Below are 22,348 nucleotides of genomic sequence, written 5' to 3' on the forward strand. Positions count from 1 at the left end.
TAAACCATGCACAAATTATCAGAATATATTAAGATGCATCAAAACGCAGTGTAATTTTGAAGCCACCCTAAATCAAAGATTCTTCCTGGCATGCTTTGGAAAGATGCACCACATTTTTCTAGAGATGTCCCTGCTATTCCACTGTTTCTGTGTGTTGCTTCTAAACTTCTCTGCACCGTGTGACCACAGGTGGACGTTCGCATCATCGAGCCTCAGGGCCTTCACTTTGTCCACGTCCCCAGTTCACTTGGAGACCAGTTTGAAGGTGTCCATACGATCTCCAAAGGAGAGAAAAAGGTAATGCGGACAGTCTCCCTGTGGGGAGAAACGGAGCTGCTGTTGGGTCAGGATTCTGGCGGCAGGAGCGCAGGGCCCCCCCCCAGCAGGAGAAGCAGGAGGGATGCACAAAAGCAAATGGGTGGCTGGCTTTCCACATTTTGAAGGAAGTGCAGCCCCCATCTAAAAAGGAAGCTCTCCATAAGACCACAAAATCCAGACTGGCGAACCTCAGAAATGTTAGAAACCTGGAAGGTTCAGGGGCAGATGAAAGAAAGTAAAGGTACCCCTGACCGTTAGGTCCAGTTGTGGACAATTCTGGGGTTGCGCGCTCATCTTGCTCTATAGGCTGAGGGAGCCAGCGTTTGTCCGCAGACAGCTTCCGGGTCATGTGGCCAGCATGACTAAGCCGCTTCTGGCGAAACCAGAGCAGCGCATGGAAACACTGTTTACCTTCCCGCCGGAGCGGTACCTATTTATCTACTTGCACTTTGACGTGCTTTCGAACTGCTAGGTGGGCAGGAGCTAGGACCCAACAACAGGAGCTCACCCTGTTGCAGGGATTCGAACCGCCAACCTTCCAACTGGCAAGCCCCTAGGCTCAGTGGTTTAGACCACAGTACCACCCGTGTCCCTGAAAAGGCACATATGGAACCTTTAACTCTATATCCTCCAAAACTGTGTTTCGCAGTGGAAGCAAAGATTGTTTTGATGTTCATGGGCCTAATCCAGACTGGGACTGCAGCTGGACCAGCCCACTTTATTTAAACCCATGCATGCATAAAATTGCTCATTTATGCAAACGGCACTGCATGAAACCATCCTGGGAATATATTCGAGGAGCACTGTAAAAACACTTAGGATTGACAGATATATTTTTTTTAAGTCTGTGTCATCTGCAAATGCAGGACTGAAAGGGGAAGGGAGAGCTTTTAAAACTGCCCACCGCAGGTTTTGCATTCAAATTATAGCTGTGGTTTCTGCAAATACCATTGGTTGCATGAAAATGCCTCACTTGTGCCATTGTGATCTTCCTTCAAGGCTCATGTATCCTTCAAACCAACAGTGGCCCAGCAACGAAAGTGTCCCGCCTGTTCTTCTACAGCAATCGATGGCAATTTTGTGGTCACTTACGATGTCAACAGAGACAGCAAAGCTGGCGAACTGGAGGTACATCAGCTATGCAGATGGGGAGCACTTTAAGGAGCATGCTTAGAAATGTGGGCTATGTAGTCGTCTATCAATTGGACTCTCTGGCACCAAAGCAAATGGCTTGAGGAGACACATGCTAAAGTATTCCATAGGAATGAGCAAGCCATAACTGCTTATTCTTTCGATTTCATGACCTGTGAGGGCCAAACCTGGCTGGTTGCAAGGAGTCGTGCCCATTTCAGAACTTCCAAAAATAAAATACCTTCTATGTTCCTTTTCTAGGAAACGAAACATCCGGGTTCCTTCTTTTTATTTTGCAGATCTTCAACGGGTATTTTATCCACTACTTTGCTCCTGAAAACCTGGATCCTCTGCCGAAAAACATCCTCTTTGTGATCGATGTCAGCGGTTCGATGTGGGGATTGAAAATGAGGCAGGTAAGTGGCTGAAGCAACAAGACATCCATCGTGGGAAGGTGTCCTCCTTTGGATAGGAGATGGTTTCATGGTTGTTGCTTTTTTAAGAAATCAGGGACAGGGGAACCTTTTTCCAGCTTGAGGGTGCCATTTGTTTCTGATATTGCCAGAGGCAAAATTTGGCAGAGCTTCATGAAAAAGACCAATGGAATCAGTTTGACCTGGTGAAAGATAATGTGTGTTTGGAGGGGAATAGAAGAAGAAGAGTTTGGATTTGATATCCCACTTTATCACTACCCTAGGGAGTCTCAAAGCGGCTAACATTCTCCCTTTCCCTTCCTCCCCCACAACAAACACTCTGTGGGATGAGTGGGGCTGAGAGACTTCATAGAAGGGTGACTAGCCCAAGGTCACCCAGCAGCTGCATGTGGAGGAGAGGAGACGCGAACCTGGTTCACCAGATTATGAGTCCACCGCTTTTAACCACTACACCACACTGGCTCTGTCCAGATCATTTAAAGAAACATTATTAAATGATGAACACGCAAGCAGGATTTGAACTATGAGCAACAAAAGGGATTGGAGATTCCAGGAGTTTTGTTAAGGTTTAAGAGATAGAAGACAGAGTACGGCAGAAGGAGAGAAACAGAAACACCTTGGAAAGGGGGGTTGGGAAGTCGGGGGGAGGTTTTTTAAAAAATGTATTGAAATGTATGTGTGAAAATTGGGAAAACTTAATTTAAAAAAACTTCATGGGGAGGGGACACTGCAGGACAGGAAACAACCCAGGACAGGTAAAAGTCTCTTTTAACAATGCAGTAGATTGATACAGGAGTGAAGATAAGGAGCTGTTAACGGTTCGGGGTTGTTTATTTTTTCATGCCTCTAAGAGGTTTTTAATGGAAAGGGAAAGTGCGCATCGGGTTTTATGAGATTCCATAGGAGTTAACACTGGGGGACCAGGTACCATCTCTGCATACCTGTATCCCTGAAATATAAATAGATGCCAGAGGGTTTGCTGCATGTCAGGTGTCCCTGCATCAGCCAGGGTAGGCTCTGACCCATTAAAACTAAAATTTATCCCATAATAATGAAAAATGTAGTCCATAATCTTAAACACCCTTACAAGGGAGAAATCTCCACTGAAGATGGTGGGTTTCGCAACTGAGAAAATATGCTAGGGATTGCATTTGAGGTCATGATCACCGCAATTGTTTATGGCCAGATAGCTCACGAGATGAAGAGAATTGCACAACTCGCTAAGTTGTAAAATATAACAAAATTTAGTATCTGCCAGTCATTTTAGGCAATGCAGTTGTGAAATGGATTAATATTCTGTGGCTTTATGTTATATGAATGGAGAGCGGTAACCATAGTCCTCACTGCAACGGATCCTTTTACAGACAGTTGAAGCCATGAGAACCATCCTAGGGGAACTCCGCTCCGAGGACCAATTTTCAGTCGTCGACTTCAACCACAACGTCCGGTGCTGGAGAGACCAATTGGTGCAAGCCTCCAGATCGGAGACAGAAGCCGCAAAGAAGTACATTGAGGGAATCCATCCCAATGGGGGTGAGCATGGTACCAAAGTAGGTTTATGGAATGCATCATAGAAGCAATTAGAGTCGGAGGGAATCTTGCAGATCATCGTGCACAAGCCCTTGCTCAGCACAGGAAGCTTCAAACTACAGCATTGCTGGTAGGGGGGGTCAACTGTCGTCTGCTTAAATGCCTCTGGTGAAAGAAACCTTCACCTCCTAAGGCAAGCTCTTGCTTTTAATGCTGAAATCTGTTTCCATTAAATTTGCATTACTTAGATCTCTAAAGCAACAGAGAACCAGTACAATCCATCTTCTCCATGACATCCTTTTCCGTTTTTGAATTCCCAGACTAAACATGCCCTGCTCTCCCCATCATTTGTAGACGCCTCACTATCTTGGGTAACCCCCTTTTGCAGGACATGCTCTCGTTCAGCCTTCCCCAACCTGGTGCCCCCCCAGTTGTTTTGAACTACAGTTCCCCTTATTCCTGACCATTGGTCATGCAGGCTGGGGTTGATTGGAGCTGGAGTCCAACCACACTGGGGAGGGGCATCATGATGGGGAAGGCAGCCATACTTCACCAATATATATGGGGGGGGGAGAGAACAGAGTCTCATGCATGCACTTGGAGGCAGCAGTGCTTCTGAATACTAGTTGCTGGAAACCAGAGGAGGAGGAGAGTGTTATTGTGCTTGAATACTGCTTGCAGGTTTCCCACAGTCATCTGTTCAGCCACTGTGAGAATGGGATTCTAGACTTGATGGGTCTGTGGTCTAATCCAGCAGCCTCTTCTTGTGTTCTCATGATCTTGGGGTCCACCTGCACTACAAGGAAGCTCTATATCATTTAAATACAAATTGAATTGTATTTGTTGTTGTTCAGTCATTCAGCCGTGTCTGACTCTTCGTGACCCCATGGACCAGAGCACACCAGGCACGCCTATCCTTCACTGCCTCCCGCAGTTTGGCCAAACTCATGTTAGTAGCTTCGAGAACACTTTCCAACCATCTCATCCTCTGTCGTCCCCTTCTCCTTGTGCCCTCCATCTTTCCCAACATCAGGGTCTTTTCTAGGGAGTCTTCTCTTCTCATGAGGTGGCCAAAGTACTGGAGCCTCAACTTCAGGATCTGACCTTCCAGTGAGCGCTCAGGGCTGATTTCCTTCAGAATAGATAGGTTTGATCTTCTTGCAGTCCATGGGACTCTCAAGAGTCTCCTCCAGCACCATAATTCAAAAGCATCAATTCTTCGGCGATCAGCCTTCTTTATGGTCCAGCTCTCACTTCCGTACATTACTACTGGGAAAACCATAGCTTTAACTATAAGGACCTTTGTCGGCAAGGTGATGTCTTTGCTTTTTAAGATGCTGTCTAGGTTTGTCATTGCTTTTCTCCCAAGAAACAGGCGTCATCTAATTTCGTGACTGCTGTCACCATCTGCAGTGATCCTGGAGCCCAAGAAAGTAAAATCTCTCACTGCCTCCATTTCTTCCCCTTCTATTGGCCAGGAGGTGATGGGGCCAGTGGCCATGATCTTAGTTTTTTTGAATTGTATTAGTTTCACCCAAAGAATCCTAGGATTTGTAGTTTGTTGAGAATGCTAAGCATTAGCTCTACTCTTGGGATTATCTGGGAGTGAGTGATTGTAGAATCATAGGATGGCAGAGTTGGGAGGGACCATGAGGGTCATCTAGTCCAACCCCCTGCAATGCAGGAATCTTTTCCCCACCGTGGGGCTCAAACCCACGACCCTGAGATTAAGAGCCTCATGCTCTACCGACTGAGCTATCTGCAGTGATGATCTATTAAATCAGATTATGTATGCAGTATACTTGTATAGCACATTCGAAGCGTGTTTCCCCCCTGATATAATTCTGGGTGCTGTAGTTCGTTAAGAGTCACTGGTAATTGTAACTCGAGGAGGAGGAGGAGGAGGAGGAGGAGGAGGAGGAGGAGGAGGAGGAAACTATTGTGCTCAGAATTCACTCCTCCAAAATTGAGGGTCCGAAAGCCCCACTGAATACTATCCCTGCAATACTACGCTCACTTACCTGGAAGTAAGCCCAATTGAACTCAACTCATTGAAGCCACATTGGATTTGGCTTTACTTTTGAGTAGACATCTACAAGACCGCGCTGTAACTCTCCCATTGATTATTGTGGGGGAAACAGTCCTTAAATTCTGTAGGATTTAAATGCGCCTACATCCCTCCATATCTGTCGTTTATTGCCTCTTTCTCATTTTTTGAAACAGGAACAAATATCAATGACGCCCTTCTCCGGGCCATCTTTATTTTAAATGAAGCTACAAGTCTAGGACTGATGGATCCAAACTCTGTATCCATGATCGTGCTGGTGTCAGATGGAGATCCTACCGTTGGTAAGAAGCCTGCAGCTACGACGACTAACTAGCCAGCGGCACCATTGAGTTTAGTGAAACCTGTTGCATGCATGCATGTGCACACACACAATATCCTTTCCATTGCCCATTCATGATTATTTGTGCTCATGATGCTATTGGGGCAGTCCAGTGTTTGGGGGCAGGGGGAGGTTCTCTCACTTATTGTGGTATATCCCCTCTGAAGAACAATAATGAGGTAGTATTGGGGAGAGCACCACAGCACAAAGGAGGCCAATCCATCAGGGATTATTTAGCTGTGGTTGCAGGGGATTGGAATAGAAGATGATGACGATCAGGGCCGTCTTAAGGGGATCTAGCGCCCTGGTGCGATGATCCCTCGGCACCCCCAGTGGGCCGCCTCTTCGCCCACCTCCCTCCCGCGCTGGCCGCCCCTCGGGAGGGGGGGTGGGCGAGCGGGGGATGAGGGGCGTGGCGCTGCAAGCCGGCCGCCCTCCGGAGCCCCAGCTGGAGCGCTGGGAAGGGCGTGCAAAGCCCCGCGCTGCTCCGGCGCCATGCCCCTCATCCCCCGCTCACCCACCCCCCCTCCCGAGGGGTGGCCAGTGCGGGAAGGAGGTGGGCGAGCGGGGGATGAGGGGCGTGGCGCTGGAGCGACACGGGGCTTTGCACGCCCTTCCCAGCGCTCCAGCTGGGGCTCCGGAGGGCAGCCAGCTTGCAGCTTGCCCGCCGGCGTGTGCGCCCACACACCCGCCCATGGGGGCGGGTTGGGGAGGGGGCACCCGGTATGCCGGCGGGCTCGCGGGGGCGCCCCTGGGGGGCCCGGCGCCCTGGTGCACTGCGCCACCCAGCCCCTATTATGAGACGGCCCTGATGACGATAATAATGATTATTTATTTATTTATACCCCGCCCATTTGGCTGGGTTTCCCCAGCCACTCTGGGCAGCTCCCAACAGAATATTAAAAATACAATAAAAGATCAAAAATTAAAAACTTCCCTAAACAGGACTGCCTTCAGATGTCTTCTAAAAGTCAGATAGTTGTCTATTTCCTTGACATCTGATGGGAGGGTGTTCCACAGGGCGGGCGCCACTACTGAGAAGGCCCTCTGCCTGGTTCCCCGTAACCTCACTTCTCACAGTGAGGGAACTGCCAGAAGGCCCTCGGTGTCCAGGTAGATCGATGGGGGTGGAGACGCTCCTTCAGATATACTGGACCGAGGCCGTTTAGGGCTTTAAAGGTCAGCACCAACACTTTGAATTGTGCTCGGAAACGTACCTCTGCTTCTGCCTCTGCTTCTGGACTGCTCTCTGCCACAGACTCTTCCTGCTCACTAAGCCCTTTGCCTCTTCAGCTTCCTCCTCCTCCCAGTCTGCTCCCTCTTCTCCCTCTGACCACTCAATCCCCTGGCTCCAAGCCTTCCTCCCTTGGGGTTCCCCAGCTGGTGTCTCCCACCATTCCTCTGCTTCCAGCCAATCTATGATAGCTGACCACGAGGGAATGTGGTCAGTAGAGGGTAATAATAATAATAATAATAATAATAATAATAATAATAATAATAATTTATTTGTACCCCGCCCATCTGGCTGGGTCTCCCCAGCCACTCTGGGCGGCGTCCAACAAATAGTCCATTAGGGCAAATGGGTCAGTGCCCCAACAGCCTCAGGCTGTCCTCACCTGCCAATCTTCTTTCTTACAACCAGTTCCGAAGGTGGCCTTGGCTGTTGGCTTCCTCCTCCTTGGTTTTCAGTGTTGCACTAGTAGAACTCAGCAGGAATGCGGATGAGGACAAAGCTGGATCTAGTCAGCTCTGCCTGCCATTGGCTCCTGGACCTCAGTGTCTGGGCTGGATGATAGGGGTGGAGACGCTCCTTCAGGTCTACTGGGCCAAGGTCGTTTAGGGCTTTAAAGGTCTGCACCAACACTTTGAATTGTGCTTGGAAAGGTAATGGGAGCCAATGTACAGTAGGTCTTTCAGGACCGGTGATATATGGTCTCGGCGGCCACTCCTAGTCACCAGTCCAGCTGCCGCATTCTGGATTAGATGCCTTTTGGAGTTCCTTCCAGCTCTGCAATTGTATGATTCTAACAAATAAAGCAGAATAAATCCACTCAAATACACTACCCTTTGGTTAAGAAACCTATTGCAGAATACAGCCATAGTAAAACACAAGTTTTGAGGGGCTCCTAGGCTGCAGTCCTAACCAGGTTTACTCAAAGGAACTTCTCATTTTATTCAATTGGGTTTACTCCCAGTAAAATTATTTATTATTTATTATTGAATTTGTAAACTGCCCTGTGCCTGTAGATCTCAGCAGGGGCGTCGCGGAGGGGGCGGGGGGGCCCGGGCAGCGCCCCTGTTGGGGTGACACATCGGGGGGCCAGCCCCGCCCACTGGGCTTTAAAAAAAAAAAAAGGTTATTTTCGGCACTGCCGGGGGGGAGCCGCAGAGGCGGCCAGCGAGGAGGGGTGTCACCCCCCTCGCTGGCCGCCCCTGCGGCTCCGCCCCAGCAGCGCCGAAAATAGCCCCCCCTTCCAGCGGCGCAGCTCGGCATGGAGGCAAGGGGCGGGCCAGCGAGGTGGCCCGTCCCTCTCCCTGCCCCGACTTGCGCTCCGCCAAGGGAGCCCGGGCGGCAGATTTGGGAGTCTTTGAAGCCCGCAAAGACTCCCGAATCCGCCGCCCAGCACCCCTTCTTGCCGCGGCTGCTCCCGCAGGCACGAGCAGCCGCGGCAAGAAGGGGTGCTGCCGCCGGGCGGAGGCTTCTTCAGGAGTCTTTGCAGCCCGCAAAAACTCCGGAATCCACCGCCGGCACCCCCGGGGGCGGGGCGTTGCATGCGTCATGACGTCATGACGCACGCACGCCCACGCCCCCCAGGGGTGTCTCTTGGCTTCCCGCCCCCGGCAGCCAAGGGGCTAAGAACGCCCCTGGATCTCAGGGCAGTTCACAACATAAAATCACAATATTAAAAAACACAAAATACATGATAAAAACAAAGGCAAAGGCAACCCAATAATCCCCCCCTTCCACAACGCATTTTAAAAGGGCATCAGATGTCAATCAGAACTTAATCTGTTCCGGAAGTCCATTCCAAAACCAAAGCGTTCCAAAACCAAGATGTGCTTTCCCATAGAAAGCAATGCAAAATGGATTAATCCGTTCCAGAATTTTAAAAGCAACCCCTAAAACCGCAATTTAACATGAACTTTACTATCTAACGAGACCATTGATCCATAAAATGAAAGCAATAAACAATGTACTGCAGTCACGCAATCAATCAATCAATCAATCAATCAGTAGCTGAACTGAGTTCCACACAGTCATAAAAACAAAACAAAACTAAACAAAGAATAGCCACAAAAATGCAAAATAAATAGCAAAAACAGACAGACCTCAGCGTAACACTCAAAACAGAAGTATGGCACTCAAATCAGAAGCGTAACACTCAAAATGGAGCACGTTCGGCTTCCGAAAAAAGTTCACGAACCGGAACACTTACTTCTGGGTTTGCAGTGTTTGGGTTCCAAGTTGTTTGAGTACCAAGACGTTTGAGAACCAAGGTACCACTATACCAAGAAATAGCATCTTGATTTATTCTTTTCCTTCATTTTCGGACTCACGTGCAACACTTTAATGGAACCGTCCTGGATGAATGTGACCATTTCCTTCCTTTCCATTCCCCACCAGGAGAACTTAAGCTGCCAACAATTCAGAAAAACGTGAAGAAGAACATTCGGGACGATATCTCTTTGTTCTGCCTTGGTATCGGATTCGACGTGGATTATGATTTTCTGAAAAGGCTGGCTCATGAAAACAATGGAGTTGCCCAGAGGGTTTTTGGGAACCAGGAGACCTCATCTCAAATGAAGGTGAATTTTCACCGCCTCTTCCCATTATACAAAATTTCATGGAACACAAAGGAGGGTGAGAATGAAAGGAAAACATGACACGTCCATCCTCTTTACACAAATTATCATCATCTTATCATCTGGTTATCTGTTAAATTATCTGGATTTAATAGAACCAGACTTGCAAGGGTCATTGGAGGACATCTAAACTAACTTCTTGCAGGTGTAAGAAGTTTGGGATCCCTGAATAGATGGCTATCCAGCCTCTGTTTAAAAATACATCCTGTGAAAGTGACCACGTAGACTCCCAAGGCAATCTGTTCTACTTTTGAACAACTTATAGAATTAGGGCCTTTTTTCTAATGGAGGTGTTTTAGCTTGAGGGGCCAGACAACTTTGACAAGTTGGTGTGGAAAACCCACCTGTCCATCACATGACATTCAGGTGTCTCACGATTGGCAGGTGGGTTGTCCCACCTATCTGTTGAAATCCCTTGCCTGTGGTTTTCAAACACCCAGCAGCCAGCCGGTTGGCTGCTGAGCATTTAGGAATCACTGTGCAAAGGGCATTAGCAGCCCTAGGCTCATTGCTATGGGAAAGTGCTTCTTTCCCTCTCACGTTAGCTGAATAAGGGACAGGAGAGAACGAGAAGCAAGCAGTTGCCCTTACCTGGTTTAGCTGGCCAGTCAAATGGTTGCACACTAAAAACAGGACACTTGGAGGAACCCCTAAAAAAAATAACTTTTAAAGAATGAATGTAGAGGGTCTTGACTAAAGCAGTGCTGTCAAGTATCCCATTTTCCCCGGGATTCTCCCTTATTTCAAGCAGTTTCCCGCTGCTCTCCCTTATTTTTTATTTCCCTTAAATTTCCCGTTTTTAATGGAACAGCTCCTCCTCTGCTGGCCAGGGACTGGGTGGGAAGACCTCGCCTACTTGGAGATAAAAGCCTCAGCCCTCAAAGCAAGTGGGAGCTGTTTCCCATGCTTACAGGGGGGTGTATTCCTCCCCCTGCATCAGCCCCTATCCGTTGCCGCCGAGCCCCTCAGCCGGCCAATAGGGTTAGCTGGTGGGCGGAGCCTGGCTGCCTTTGAGCAGCTGCTTCTTCCTGTCCTGTTTTGATGGGATCAGACAAGAAGACGATGGGGCTCCATCGCGCGGAGCACATGGCTGCCCTCCTCTTTGCTGGCTGCCCTCCTCTTTGCTCCGCTCCGAGCCCGAGCCCGCTTGGAGTTTACATTGCTGCTCTGCCCACTTTTGCTTCTGGCTCCGCCCACCACCGACATGTGACTGTCCCCGGGATAGGTGAGACTGCTGATCCCTTATTTTCAAATCCGAAACTTGACAGCTATGGACTAAAGATCTTCGAATCCCACCTTCTCCTCCCTTTCCCCCGTTTCCCCACTGTTGTTATATGTCCTGTTACTCTTAGGGTACCATTCTCCAACTTTATCTTCCACGTGCCTGGCGCAAGTTTCTCTTAGAAACCAAGCTGTGTCCTCACTTCTCTTCCTCCTTGGAATTTGCAGAAATTCTACAACCAAGTCTCCACGCCACTTCTCAAGAAGCTGGAGTTCAACTACCCGCACGGCATGGTGTCCGATGTCACCCACAACACTTTCCAGAACTATTTCGGAGGCTCGGAGATTGTGGTAGCAGGAAAAGTAGACACTGAAAATGTGCAACATTTGCAGAGTATGATTACAGCCACTGCCGTGAGTATAGTGTTTGCCCACAAATATCTTTCCCCGTTGCAAGTGTTTATGCCATTGTGGGTGGGGAGCTTCCTCAGTCAGGGTGGGGGTTCAGTTTGAATCACTTTGTATTTACCAGGTGAACTTACCTAATTCGCAGTTCCTGAAACAATATGCAAACCAAATTGCAGCCATCTTTCAAAATACACACCTGCAACGCAGTTCTCCAGCTTTTGCATCATGTAGAGAAATGCATAGACTAGGTAAAATGTACATGAGAAAATAACAGAACACCACTAGTAATCACATACAGCTCCCAAGTTAAAACAGTACAACACATCATCAGAGATCTACAACCTCTACTAGACAATGACAGTTCTCTTTCTCAAGCTCTGGGAGGAAGACCCTTCATCACCTACAGACAGCCACCCAATCTTAAACAACTCCTCACCCACAATAATACAACAACAGGACTCAACATGGACACTGGTACCAGAGCCTGCAATAAACCCAGATGCCAACTTTGCTGCCACATACACCTGGACAGATGGTTGGACAGTGTTCTCAAAGCGACTAGCATGAGTTTGGCCAAACTGCGGAAGGCAGTGGAGGATAGGGGTGCCTAGCGTGCTCTGGTCCATGGGGTCACGAAGAGTCGGACACGACTGAACGACTGAACAACAACCACAGCACCCAGACAACACCATTACTGGCCCCAACAACATCAAACATACCATCTCAGGACTATTTAATTGCTCATCTTCTAACATTGTGTATGCCATCAAATGCCAACAGTGCCCTTCAGCTCTCTATATTGGACAAGCAGGCCAAACCCTACGCCAAAGGATAAATGGACATAAATCTGATATCAGGAACCGCAAGACAGAGAAACCAGTAGGAGAACACTTCAGTCTCCCAGGACATTCCATACAAGATCTCAAAGTAGCTGTCTTAATACAAAGGAATTTCAGAAATAGACTGGAAAGAGAAGTTGCTGAATTGCAACTCATTACGAAACTTAAAGCCATGGAGAGACCTGGTCTGAACAAAGACATTGGATTCTTATCTCATTATACATGACAAAGCTATCTTTAGCCATTTCACCCCTTGCTTTTTCCTGTAAGACCAATTGCAGTCGTTAACAGTCGTCAACAGGTTTTCCACACCCATCAGCCAATCACCCATTCCCACCACCCTTCTGAGTAATACCCCTCCCAACCCTCTCACTATATATAAGGGTTTGGTGACTTCTGTTTCAGTGTATCTGAAGAAGTGTGCATGCACACGAAAGCTCATACCAAGAACAAACTTAGTTGGTCTCTAAGGTGCTACTGGAAGGAATTTTTTATTTTGTTTTGACTATGGCAGACCAACACGGCTACCTACCTGTAACTGAAAATAGCATGCAATAAATGCATTTTATTGGGGGGAAATCGCTTGCAAAATTGAGTATATCAGCCAAAATTGCATATAAAAATGGACATACATTAGAAGCAATTCTCCCTAAAATGCTGATAAATTTTATTGAGGACTTTTAAAATCAGGAATTCCCAAACCAATGTGGAAATGTGAAGAACTGAACTTTTGACTGGAAAATGGAGAAAATGAAATGGACCAATTTTCCCATCCCTGTTTTTGAAGGATGGGTAAGAAACATTTTAATTGCATCAGCATAGCACCTGTGGGGGAGTTTCTCACAAAAGGTTTTTGTATCTCTCTTATTTCTCTTCCCCACTTTTAGTCCAATGCACAGCTGGTCTTGGAGACTCTGGCCGATGTTGAGGGACTGGATGAGTTCCTGCGCAAAGATAATCATGCAGACCCAAAATTCACTGAAAAGCTGTGGGCCTACATTACAATCAACCAACTGTTGGCTGAGAGGTGAGAAGGAAAGCACTCAGTGGATCTCTTAGGCCCTTCTTGGGAGAGGAAGAATTTCTATAATTCTAGCTCTGAAATACTGTATATTCTGGCGTATAAGACTACTTTTGAATTGAGGAAAATCTTCTCAAAAGTCGGGGGTCGTCTTATACGCCGGGTGGAGAATCTGCAGTCGAGTATATCTCAAACTCTATTTTTTAACTGGGAAAGTTGGGGGTCGTCTTATACGCCCAGTCGTCTTATATGCCGGAAAATATGGTAATACTAGCTGGGACCCAGCACTAGTGATTCTGTGTACTGTACAGTTAGCATGCATTCTGTGGAGTGGGATTGTGACAGGCTCAGTTTAAAGGCAAACTTGCTTAAGTCACCCTTTAAACCGAAACGGTTTGAGAAATTCTCTCCCCCCCCCCCAAGAAAAAGTTCACAAATGGATATGGATACGAAAGGGAGAGAAACAAAATTTGACTGTTTCACTCATCCCTTGGTAGTGGAGAGGGTTTGTAGAATCACAGAATCATAGAAGGGAAGGGACCCCGAGGGTCATCTAGTCCAACCCCCTGCAATGCAGGAATCTCTTTTAAATCATCCATGACAGAAGGCCATCCCACCTCTCCTTAAAAATCTCCAAGGAAGGGGAGTCCGCAAGTCCACAGTCAAACAGCTCTTACTGTAGGAAAGTTTTTTTGCAATGTTTTTGCAGAATCTCCTTTCTTGTAACTTGAAGCCATTGGTTTGAGTCCTACTGTCCAGAGCAGGAGAAAAGAAGCTTGCTCCATCTTCCATGGGGCAGCCTTTAAGATAATTTGTTTTTGTACCACCTAGAAACCTGGCCACTACGGCTGCCCTGAAAAGGAACATCACAAAGAAGATCTTGCAGATGTCTTTGGACCATCACATTGTGACCCCGTACACAGCGATGTTGATTGAGAGCCCAAACGGAGACGAGCTCATGTTGGCTGACTCGCCCCAAGACCGCAAAAGAGGATGCTGCCCAGGTTGGTTCCACACTATTCCCAGTTGTCACGGCACAACATAGGTCTGTAGGTAAAGGACGTGGGTGGCGCTGCGGTCTAAACCACTGAGCCTCTCGGGCTTGCCGATCGCAAGGTCGGCGGTTCGAATCCCCACGGCGGGGTGAGCTCCCGTTGCTCTGTCCCAGCTCCTGCCAACCTAGCAGTTCGAAAGCACGCCAGTGCAAGTAGATAAATAGGTACCGTTGCAGCGGGAAGGTAAACGGCGTTTCCGTGCACTCTGGATTCTGTCACGATGTTGCATCGCACCAGAAGCAGTTTAGTCCTGCTGTCCCCATGACCCGGAAAGCTGTCTGTGGACAAACGCCAGTTCCCTCGGCCTGAAAGCGAGATGAGCGGCGAAACCCCATAGTCGCCTTTGACTGGACTTAACCGTCCAGGGGTCCTTTACCTTTACATAGGTAGGTCTGTTGTAATTTCTTTCCTTTTTTCTTACAGGTGCTTTAGCTGTTGGCCACCCCAAGCCTGACAATTCCATCCCAGCTTGGGCCAAGCCCACATCCAGGGCACGAGATCCTTCATCTCTCCTCATGGGCCCAACTGCATCAGCCATACATGCTGGTAAGAGGAAATGGGTCCTTGCATTGTGCTCACTCGCTCTCGCCCCCCCCCCCCGCAGTGATGATATGGGGGAGAAGAGTGAAAAACCTAAAGACAGGGGAAGCCATCGAAATTTATTAAGCCCATTGTTATTCAGCCCTGAAGAAGAGAAGGCCGAGAGGTGATTTGATAGCCATCTTCAAAAATCTACAAGGCTGTCAAAGGGAGCAAGCTTGAAGGTGCTAGTTTTAGGTTGCTGGTTAATTTTTCTAGTAGGGCTGTTTCCCATACTATTTGGTACCATTGGTCCATGTTGACTCCTGACAGGTCTTTCCAGTGTCTGGTTATGATGTTTCTGGTTGCTGAGAGTAGACGGATTATGAGTTCCTTGTGTTGTAAGTGGGCATTATTGTCTTGGAAGATGTTTAGTAGAGCCAGTTCAAGCAAACAACAGAGAACCAACACAAGCGACGCTGATACCAAATCCTACATATATTAAGGAAAATAGAAACATCGTCACCCCACCCCACCCTCCCACCCATCCCACCCACTTCCTCCCCCTCCCTCTCCCTAATGTCTCAACAACTAAAATTGATCTGTAAAAATGTTTTATGGAAAAATACGAGAGACATCACACACACTTTGTAAACCAAGAAAATCTTTAATAAAAAGGGGGGGGGAGCAAGCTTGTTTTGTATTGCTCCAAGGGGGTAAGGTGTGAACCAATGGATTCAAATTTCAAGAAAGGAGATTGCAACCAAACTTTAGGAAGGATGGTAAGAGCTGTTCAACCGTAGAACGGACTCCCTCGGGAGGTGGCCGACTCTTCTTCCTTGGAGGTTCTTAAGCAGAGGTTGGGGGGGGCCACCTGCCAGGGATGCTTGAGTTGAGATTCCTACATTGCAGGGGTGTTGGACTAGATGGTCCTTAGGGGCCCCTACGATTCTGTGACTTTATTTGCTGTGGGTTAAGGGGAAGGGATCGCACTCCGACTCCGTCGCTGACCCAATGCACAGCTGAGGCACTGGGTGGGCAAGGATGGTGGCCGGCGGGGGGGGGGGAGCTGCTGAGACAGTCTTGCGGCAGATTAAAGGGCAGCATCCATGAGAGGTTCTTTCTCAGTACCAGCAGGAAGCAGCAGGAAGAGGGAGACAGGAGGGAAAGTGAAGGTAAACAGAGGAAGCTTGGAGAAAGGGAGAGTGAAGAAGGAGCCAGGAGGAGAGATGAAGGAGGAGGTGGAAGGGAACAGGACAGGCTGTGAAAGAAATTAGGCTGCCACAAGGAGCCTACTGGAAGGGAGGGAGGAGAAAAAGGGAAGGTCTGTGGTGGCTAGAATCAGACTTTATGTAAAGAGGAGAAGTCAGAAACTGAACTGGCCAGGAAGGCTGAATGAAAACAAATGACCAGAGTGGTTCCAGCGGTGAAAAGGAGTAACAAAACTCTTGAAATAAGACACACCACCTGCTGGTTCTCTGAAGGGAGAGAGACCACCTGTAATTCTGAGGGCTCCTGTGACCTTAGCCAGGTAGCAGCTGACTTGGATCTTACAGTGCCTGGGTATTTTATTTTATTTTATTTTATTTATTGCATTTATATCCCAGAGCTCCCTGGGAAGAAGGAGTGATTGTTAATCCACTCTGGGAACTGTAGCTCTATGAGGGGAAAGGGGGTCTCCTCACAAGTCTCAGCAAACCCTCAGCAAACTACAGTTCCCAGAATGCTCTGCAGAGACGACTCTTTGAAGCGTTATATTACCTCTTTAAATGTATAGTCCGATAGAAAAGCTGAGAGTCGTTAGGAGACCCCCTGTTCCCCTCACAAAAACTACAATTCCCAGAGTTCATTGTGAGGAGGGGATAGATTGTTTAACTACTCTGAGAACTGTAGCTCTGTGAGGGGAATAGAGGTCTCCTGACAACTCTCAGCACCCTTAACAAACTGTAGTTCCCTTTCACGCCATACGTAATTTTATATCCCTCTCGTGTCGTCTCGTATTCACCTTTTCTCTAAACTAAAAAGCCCCAAACACAGGACCCATGAGGGAAGGTGAGGCGGGTGGCCAGGATCCACAAGGGCAGCAGATCTCAATGTAGATCTTTATTCCACCCTCTCTTCCCTGAGGGGGGAGAACAGGGACCAACTGGAGTGTATAATATTATATGTATCACAAAGGGTATTGTGATGCATGCAATATGCCAGAATTGTTTGTATTTCTAGCAGAGGTGATTTAAGAAACACACACATGAAAAACCTTGTTTCTCATCAGGATCTTGGGTTGCGATGGGAATTGGGGGGCCGGGAGAATAATTGACAACTTAAGTACATTGTCCTATATTGTTTTAGAATGCCTTTATAATATGGCTTTATTTATTTATGTTGCAAAATGTGTAGATTCATGGGTGTATCTAGGGGGACAGGGGGACAGCTGCCCCCCTAAATCAAGTAAATACCGTATTTACTCGAATGTAATACACACCCTTTTTTTGCAAATAACATCGCAAAAATGAGCATGCACATTAGATTTGATGGCGCGTTAATTTTGATTGCAAGCTTGAAAAACACCGCTGACATAGCAAATGCTTTCTGGGTTTCAAGGTTTTGGAAATTGAGGTGCGCATTAGATTCGATGGCGCATTAGATTCACGTAAATACGGTAAATAAAAATACTTAAACTAACTTGCCAATCACTTGGCAGATAGCTGGGTTCTCTCCCCCCCCCCCAGCTACGCCCATGTATACACTGGTCAATTGCAAGCAAGGAAGGAAGGAAGGAAGGAAGGAAGGAAGGAAGGAAGGAAGGAAGGAAGGTTTATGAGGCGCACAACTCTTCCCAGAGAGCCAGTGTGGTGTAGTGGTTAAGAGCGGTAGTCTCATAATCTGGTGAACCGGGTTCGTGTCTCCGCTCCTCCACATGCAGCTGCTGGGTGACCTTGGGCTAGTCACACTTCTCTGAAGTCTCTCATCCCCACTCACCTCACAGAGTGTTTGTTGTGGGGGAGGAAAGGAAAGGAGAATGTTAGCCGCTTTGAGACCCCTTCGGGTAGTGATAAAGCGGGATATCAAATCCAAACTCTTCTTCTTCTTCTTCCCTTTCTTGCTGTCCTGACCAGAACCGTCTTTACCCAGGGGTGCAAGGCGTGCAGGACACCTGGGCACTGAATTCTGGGGGGTGCCAGGCGCCTGCCACTGAATCTGCCTAAGCCATGGGTAGGCAAACTAAGGCCCAGGGGCCGGATCCGGCCCAATCGCCTTTTAAATCCGGCCCATGGACGGTCCAGGAATCAGCGTGTTTTCACATGAGTAGAATGTGTCCTTTTATTTAAAATGCATCTCTGGGTTATTTGTGGGGCGTAGGAATTTGTTCATTTCCCCCCCCCAAATATAGTCCGGCCCCCCACAAGGTCTGAGGGTACAGTGGACCGGCCCCTGCTGAAAAAGCTTGCTGACCCCTGGCCCTAAGCTCTTAACTATCTCCCTTCGGGATGACGTCCAACCGATCGACCGCGATCGCTGGGTCATTTCCGTTCTCTTTTGCGGAGGAGCTGCGGAATCAATGTATCTGGCGCCCCCCCTTACATCAAAATTTGGGGGCGCTGGGCGGATCTTTGGACCCCGGCGGCGCATATGCTAAAGACGGCCCTGGTACTGACACACCCTTATGGTGGAGAGAAGGATTCTCTCGCCAGGTGTCTCTATGGCCATGCGTCAAGGCAGTGATGGCTGGTGTCCTTTGAGGCTACTTGGGCAGAAGGCAGGGAGACCAACAGGCAATGTCTTAATTCTACTTTCCCCGTCCCTCTTCTTCCCTGTTGAGTTCCACAGGAGCCACACTGAGACTAAAGGGGAAGAAGCCAATAATGCAATAAGCAGTGCAAACCCTCCATAGTGTTTGCAAGCAAGGAGGCAGAGCAGGGGAACATTGGCCCAGCCTCCACGGCTTCAAAGTTTGCACTGCTAACTCCTTAAAAAAAAAAAAAAAATCGGCTGCGTTGGACACGTTTGTGATAACGATGCAAATGTTCAAATGAGAGCTGCGCCATTAAAGCGAAACCCAAACGCTCGGTAGACGATGCGCTAATTACACATGACCGTTATCTTCTGGTTTATCTAAACAGGATCCTTAGTTATTGGCCCAGCACCGACTGACAATTCCGTCCCATCTTGGGCGAAACCTACGCCGAAACCTCAGGGTCCGTTAGCTGCTGTCATGGGTCCAACTATTTCTGCCATACATGCAGGTAATAGATGTCGGACTCTCTCCCTCCCCCTTTTAAATTGCCATCTGGGTTTCCTCACTTTAAGGTGGCCGTGTGTCCTCCTTTACGAAAGGCAGTCCTCTGTCTGAAGGGTTGTTGTCCCAAATCTAGTTTAAAGATACAGGGCCAGAGAGAGCATCAGGGGTGTTAAAACTTACTCCTCTACCATTAGCATCTGCACTGCAGTCTGTAAAGGTAAAGGGACCCCTGACCATTAGGTCCAGTTGTGTCCGACTGGGGTTGCGGCGCTCATCTCGCGTTACTGGCCGAGGGAGCCGGTGTACAGCTTCTGGGTCATGTGGCCAGCATGATTAAGCCGCTTCTGGCGAACCAGAGCAGCGCACGGAAACGGCGTTTACCTTCCCACTGGAGCGGTACCTATTTATCTACTTGCACTTTGACGTGCTTTCGAACTGCTAGGTTGGCAGGAGCAGGGACCGAGCAACGGGAGCTCACCCCGTCGCAGGGATTTGAACTGCCGACCTTCTGATCGGCAAGCCCTGGGCTCTGTGGTTTAACCCACAGCGCTATCCGCTAATTTAGAAATAGTTACTGTGATTTAGATGCATCTTGTCATAATGGAGGGAACTGTGATGAGGGGCCTTGTCTAGCTGCTCAGACTGCAGCTACAACCACGTTTTCCAGCACATTTTGCTGCCCAATTCCCATGTGTCCAGGAAAACTCACTGACTGGCCATTGACACTTAAATTATCATGATGCATTCTGTTACAGTGATGTAAGCATGGGCCATTTTTAATGAGCATGAGGCCATTTTTCACAAAAATGACACTTCCAAGAATTAATTGCATTTGTTTGGGTTTTTTTTAAAAAAAAAAATACAGCAGCAGCCATAACTAAGAAATATGCAACAATTATGCCTGCGTTGACCTAAGAACATCCCCCTTTATATTGTGCAATAAAGAAATATTTATATTGGCAACATAAAACCAGGGTTTGTCATTGTTGCATAGACCACTGATATCTTTGAGATAGGACATTTTATTTGGCATATTTCTTACCCTGATATACCCCTCATAAAGCATTAGTTTTTGGGATAAATAAAGACAACAATGCCCAGCCATGAATTAAGGTGGCAATTAGTGAGTTACTCATGATGACGTGGTTGGTTCTAAGTCACCGTTCTACGGCCAACACCTCCAGTATTGCCAAGGACACATTTGCTGCGATGAGTAACTGAAACGCAGCTGCGGTTTCCATTCTGACAACATTTCTTTCTTCCAAAAAGAGATTGCTGCTGATGAGAAGGATAATTATATTTCCCCCGATCTTCTCCCGCAACAGGACCTTTACTCTTAGGCCAGTCCAAGCCTGGGCATTCCAACACATCCTTGGGCACAAAGAACCAGCCTCAAAGCGGGATACATGCAGGTAGAAGATATTGTGCTGGATTTCCATCTTACTGTCTCTGAACTCAGCTGGGACGAGGGCAGAGGCAAAACTAGAAATCGTTGCCTCTCCGGCAACACCTACTGTCAGTCTTCCTCCCTTCTGCCCTTGGCTCTGGCTACATCTACTGTTGGTCTTCCTGCATTCTGCCACCACTGTACGGGGGTGAATGTGAACATGGGAGCGACGGAGTTTTTAGGGGGTTTCATTTGAGTAGGGGAATGAGTGTCCCTTGGATTCAGCCTGGGGTGTACATGTTCTCTTTTTATTCCGTATCCCCAGCTAAACCAGGGGGGCGTCCCACTGATGTAAATAAAAATAATGCAAGGAAATCGGATCTTTCCATGTGTTGCAATAAATCTGTGCTTTATTTAATAATAATAATAAATAATAATAATAATAATAATAATAATAATAATAATAATAATAATAATGTATTTATACCCCACCCATCTGGCTGGGTTTCCCCAGCCACTCTGGGCGGCTTCCAACAGAACATTAAAATGCAATAATCTATTAAACATTAAAAGCCTCCCTAAACAGGGCTGCCTTCAGATATCTTCTAAAGGTCTGGTAGTTGTTTTTCTCTTTGACATCTGGTGGGAGGGCGTTCCACAGGGTGGGTGCCACTACCGAGAAGGCCCTCTGCCTGGTTCCCTGTAACTTGGCTTCTCGTAGTGAGGGAACCACCAGAAGGCCCTCGGCACTGGACCTCAGTGTCCAGGCAGAACGATGGGGGTGGAGACGCTCCTTCAGGTATACTGGACCAAAGCCATTTAATAAATCTATGGGGGAAGAGTGTGAAGTGGGGTTTAAGCTTGTCCAGCAAAGCTGGATGTGCTTTGTCTGCCCATCGTCTAATCCAGCACTGATGGGTACACAGAGAGGACATATTTAACCCTCTTCCTTTGCCAATGAAGCTCTCCCCCACAGCTGCTACCCTTGGGCAGCAAACTTCCATGGGGGGGGTGTGGGGGTGGGGGTGTCAGAAGCATGGAAAGGGTTAACTGCTTGCATGCCACAATCCCAATTCTTTTTGCATCTGTGGTTGCTATAGTTAAAAGAACACGGGACACATTAAATGATTCCCTGCAATTAACATCATGCACTTTTCTGTTTGGTCCTAAAATCCAGAGGACAATTTAACGGATGCTCAGGCTGAGGTTTGTTGGTCGCACGTTGCAAAGGAGTCACATATTCTAGCAGTTCGAAAGAAGGAATTCAGTTCCGATAGTTTTGCTTTCAGAGGAACCACAGTGGTGCATAGACAAGTCAATTGACTCAAAACCGAGTGTTATTTGTAAAGCGCTGGAGCGGAAAGCTCCGAGATCAAGTTGATGGTATTGCAAAGTTTGTTTTCTCTTAGAGCTTTCTTTGGTTTGAGTTGGGGTGTGTGTGTGTTGTTTTCAATTAATGCAGTGTTTGAAAATAGCAAAAAAACCATTTTCGGGTGCGATGTGTGTTGCACAGGGCCTGATTTAAGAGTGGCGTTGGAGGGTGTATTTCACGATTGCTCTGTGTATTAGATCAACCTGCCTGATTCTCACCTGTCTTTGCCCTTTTGCCATTGCTTTGGGCAGTGGTTCCCAAAGTGGGGGGTACTCCCCCCCCCCGAGGGTCGACACAGTTACAGAGGTGGGGAGCCGGGAGGTGCCAAGAGGCAAGAAGGGTGGCAGGGGGTGCTGCACATGACTAACAGACTTTACGAAGGTGGCATCACTGAATCAAGTTCATCAGTTTCGTTGGCTTAATTAAACTAAATAGCTTTAACTGGATTTTGAATGAATGGCCAATTGATTGTTACTGTTTTTTTGTGTTATTATTGTGGCTTGTGCAAACTGCTATTCTAGATAAGGCTTTTTAGAGGGTAGGGGGCGCTGTGGATGAGTTCATGGAACCAAGGATTAGGTCGCCCAAAAAGAAAGGTTTGGGGACCATTGACTTAGGAAGT

The 22,348-nt window shown here is 47.7% G+C and overlaps 1 protein-coding gene across 3 annotated transcripts in view; it reads left to right on the forward strand.

The window, feature by feature from the left end:
- ITIH2 (inter-alpha-trypsin inhibitor heavy chain 2) overlaps window positions 1–22,348 on the forward strand; it is a 39,428-nt gene that overhangs the window by 11,349 nt on the left and 5,731 nt on the right. Inside the window, exons 7-18 of one of the 3 annotated variants that reach the window (XM_033162288.1) lie at window positions 190–297; window positions 1,318–1,446; window positions 1,749–1,865; window positions 3,248–3,416; window positions 5,637–5,762; window positions 9,426–9,607; window positions 11,114–11,299; window positions 13,020–13,159; window positions 13,985–14,157; window positions 14,632–14,754; window positions 18,849–18,971; window positions 20,293–20,379. In XM_033162288.1, the coding sequence (XP_033018179.1) occupies window positions 190–297; window positions 1,318–1,446; window positions 1,749–1,865; window positions 3,248–3,416; window positions 5,637–5,762; window positions 9,426–9,607; window positions 11,114–11,299; window positions 13,020–13,159; window positions 13,985–14,157; window positions 14,632–14,754; window positions 18,849–18,971; window positions 20,293–20,379 (1,663 nt within the window). The remainder of the gene's footprint in view (window positions 1–189; window positions 298–1,317; window positions 1,447–1,748; window positions 1,866–3,247; window positions 3,417–5,636; window positions 5,763–9,425; window positions 9,608–11,113; window positions 11,300–13,019; window positions 13,160–13,984; window positions 14,158–14,631; window positions 14,755–18,848; window positions 18,972–20,292; window positions 20,380–22,348) is intronic. The other 2 variants (XM_033162289.1, XM_033162290.1) reach the window with 2 other exon arrangements.

Source organism: Lacerta agilis, chromosome 10, assembly GCF_009819535.1.
Source record: "Lacerta agilis isolate rLacAgi1 chromosome 10, rLacAgi1.pri, whole genome shotgun sequence".
Classification (NCBI taxonomy): domain Eukaryota; kingdom Metazoa; phylum Chordata; class Lepidosauria; order Squamata; family Lacertidae; genus Lacerta; species Lacerta agilis.